At 51.7% G+C, this 3,665-nt stretch overlaps 1 protein-coding gene across 2 annotated transcripts in view; it reads left to right on the top strand.

Moving 5' to 3' along the window:
• Positions 1 to 2,565, top strand: part of LOC308689500 (uncharacterized protein) — a 13,593-nt gene extending 11,028 nt beyond the window's left edge. For both annotated transcript variants that reach the window (XM_081363230.1, XM_081363231.1), the window contains exons 8-9: positions 194 to 225; positions 535 to 2,565. In XM_081363230.1, coding sequence (XP_081219356.1) covers positions 194 to 225; positions 535 to 1,859 — 1,357 coding nt within the window. In that variant the 3' untranslated portion in view covers positions 1,860 to 2,565. The remainder of the gene's footprint in view (positions 1 to 193; positions 226 to 534) is intronic.
• The last annotated feature ends 1,100 nt before the right edge of the window (positions 2,566 to 3,665 follow it).

The raw sequence follows: 3,665 nt of genomic DNA, 5'->3' as shown, positions 1-3,665 counted from the left end.
GTACAATAGGACTTAATAGGGAGTGGCCAGGCTCTCCGTAGACGGGCTCTATTTAGACTAAACTGGGAAGGGTTACAGCATTTGCATATTGTTGTCCTACTGTTAGTTAGGCTGCTTCTGTTGTTCTCCTCATTTGTAAGTCGCTTTGAGGCATCTGGTAAATGAATAAATGTAAATATTTTTTTTGTTTCAGGAGTGCCCTCACACCACATGGAGACTGTAAAGGTGAGAGAGTTGTGCTTTCACTAGTTTAAAATGATTTACCGCTAGAGCTACTAGTAAAGAACGACAACAACCCTATGGCTGTGATAAATCACTGTTTAACCTTGATTAGATGTAGCCAATCACAGACATATCTGATGAGCGCGTGACCACAACGGCCAATCATGGGGCTTACGATTCCGCTCAACAGCGCTCAAAGCCTCACGTTCTTTAAATTTCATTAACGAAGTCGGTACTTTTGACAACACTAGAGTGCAGCTTTAGCTCTGAGTCCATCACAATGTCAGGATTTCTCTCTGATGTTTCTCACAGACGCCTCTGACGCTCCAGAAGCTTCCAGCGGCCCGTCCCGCACACGGAGAACCAGCAGAACCGAGCCGGCGACCGCTGACAACCCTCGCGCTCGTCACGCGTGCTCCACCTGCGGGCGCAAGTTCACGCGGCGCTCAGACGTGCAGCGGCACCAGCTAACACACACCGGCGAGCGCCCATTCCACTGCGCGCAGTGCCAGAAGACCTTCCAGCACGCCTGGGACTTGACCAAACACTGTCGCAAGATCCACGGCGAGGCTAGCTTCACCTGCCGCGAGTGCCAGAGCACCTTCGCTAACCTGCGCGAGCTAACGGCGCACCACAAGAGGAGCCACGCGGGCGAGCCGCCGCACTACTGCTCCATCTGCGGAGACGCTAGCGCTAATCCCGCCGCGCTCGCTACACACCGGCGGAGCCACAGCGCCACACACACCTACCGCTGCGAGCAGTGTGGCGAGGGCTTTGACACGCTGATCCTGAGATCTGCTCACCGGCAGAGCCACCGCAGACGCTGCCAGTTCAAGTGCCCGCAGTGCGAGAAAACCTTCACGCGGCGTAGCGACGTCAGGCGGCACCAGCTAACGCACACCGGCGAGCGCCCGCATCAGTGTTCGCTCTGCGGGAAACGCTTCGGGCTTCGCTCCGGGCTTCAGAAACACATGAGCACACACACTGGCGAGCGCCCGTTCGCGTGTCCGCACTGTAGCAAGAGCTTCACGCAGGTCTCGATCCTGCGGCGTCATGAGCGCATGCACACGGGCGAGAGACCTTACCTGTGCTCACACTGCGGCAAACGCTTTCTCTCGCTCGGCGAGCTCATCAAACACGACAAGACCCACGCCGACGCGCGCCCACACGCCTGCCCGCAGTGTAGCAAAGCCTTCAAGTTCAAGCGTTCGCTTCAGGAGCATCTGCTAGCGCACAGCGGCGCGCGCCCATTCCCCTGCCGCTACTGCGGGAAGATGTTCGCTAAGGCCTTTGCGCTGACCCGACACCACCTGATCCACACGGGCGAGCGGCCCTACGCCTGCACACACTGCGAGCGCACGTTCCTCACCGGCGCCGAGCTAGCGCTGCACGAGCGCACGCACACCGGCGAGAGGCCGTTCCCCTGCGTCGCGTGCCCGCGCCGGTTCCGTAGCTCGTCGGAGTTAGCACGACACCGACGCACACACTCCGACCAGCGGCCCTACGCCTGCGGATACTGTCCCAAAGCCTTCGCTAGCGCCGCTAAACTCAAGAACCACACCAGGGTCCACACGCGCGAGAGCAAACCCAGACGCCCCGCCGCGAAGCTAGCCGAGGTCAACGTCATTCTGTCGTAGATTCAACTCTGATCATTGTGGATGAAGGATTTTATACAGCAGGGTTGCGTTTGTCCTCAGATCGAACACAGACACAAGTTCTGTCATCATCTGCTCTTCCTCGTGTCGTTCAAACCCTTGAGACGTTCGTCTTCAGAACAAATGAAGATGTTTTTATCCAATCAGAGATTTGTGTCCCTCCAGTGAGTGTGTGTTCAGCCTGAACTCTGACGCTTCATAAAGAGATGCTGAAATAAACCCTTTAATCAAAGGCTTCTGAAGAGACTCTTCACTTCATATCATCAGCTGATTTACTTCAGGCTTTTATTCACTGATAAACACACAGAGCATCAGACATGGGAAACTCAATGCTTGTTCATGTTCGCTGATCAATGTTTATGATTTCAGGTTTTAATATTGAAACATCAGCAGTTCAGAAACATCTACCAGGATAATAAATACATGCATAACTAAAAATGCATAAATTGATGCATGTAAATGTAAAGCTCATGCCAGTAACCTCAGAGGGGATTAGATGTCTCTGTAGTTTCTTCAGTGCTCTGGGAACACGGACGGCAGCAGAGAGTGTGAATGAAAGGAAGGAAATGAACTGTGTTTTGCAGAACAATATTAACACTGTTCTCCATCTTCAGACCGGGGAGTCGATCTCTCTGCTTAACCCTTCATGTACCAACAACCTGCTTTGTGATTTGTTTATTAAAATCTGAAAAATACATTTTACAGTGTTTAAGTTCCTTACTTCATGCACATGTCCTGAGCCCTGTGAAGGAGGAGGCTCACGCTCGCCCTCTGCGTGAACGCGCCGCTTCTGTTCTCGGTCCGCGAGGCGCGAGCTCGCTCTCTGGCGCTGGCGCTGGTCTTCACGCGGAGCTGCTGAACAGAAGCCATGAATAAACGCCTCAAAAAACACAGGACGTCGTCATGACAACCTCTTTTGTCTTTGTTCTCTATGCAGAAGAGATGCGATGAGCACTGGGAGATCTGTGTGTGTGTGTGTGTGTGTGTGTGTCTCTCGCTGTGTGTGTGTGTGTGTGTGTGTGTGTGTGTGTGTGTGTGTGTGTGTGTGTGTGTGTGTGTGTGTGTGTGTGTGCGCGTGTGTGTGTGCGCGTGTTTGTGTGTCTCTCTCTCTCTCTCTCTCTGTGTGTGTGTGTGTGTCTATCTCTCTCTCTGTGTGTGTCTCTCTCTCTGTGTGTGTGTGTGTGTGTGTGTGTGTGTCTCTCTCTCTCTCTCTGTGTGTGTGTGTGTGTCTCTCTCTGTGTGTGTGTGTGTGTGTGTGTGTGTGTGTGTGTGTGTGTGTGTGTGTCTCTCTCTCTCTCTCTCTCTCTGTGTGTGTGTGTGTGTGTGTGTGTGTGTCTCTCTCTCTGTGTCTCTCTCTCTGTGTGTGTGTGTCTCTCTGTGTGTGTGTGTGTGTCTGTCAAGTTTCAAGATTCAAATAGCTTTATTGGCATGGTGAAAGAAATCTTATCTTTAAAAATCTTCAAATTTTAAATTAATAACACTATATAATATAAATAATAATAATAAAAATCTTAATAAAAGTGTCTCTAGGCATATAGTGAGTGTGTTGGTAGTTCTGTCCTGGCTAGTCTGTGGTTTAGGATGGTGTGGTAAAGTTTACCCGTTTGCACATTTACCTCGGTAGTTATTACACCGCGTCCTAACTACACGCAACGCGATAAAATTCCAGTGACAGGCAGTGTGTCTGTCCACACTAGACGCGACGCGACTGTGAGACGCCACAACGTCAATCAAAAATCACAGCCAATCAGAACAGCGTGTGGGCGGAGTCTCGTGGCAAGTGCACAG

This window comes from Scardinius erythrophthalmus (genome assembly GCF_964197995.2).
Source record: "Scardinius erythrophthalmus genome assembly, chromosome: 4".
NCBI classification, from domain to species: Eukaryota; Metazoa; Chordata; class Actinopteri; order Cypriniformes; family Leuciscidae; genus Scardinius; species Scardinius erythrophthalmus.
The sequence above is the reverse complement of the archived record's forward strand: the minus strand, read 5'-3'. Positions and strand labels throughout refer to the sequence as shown.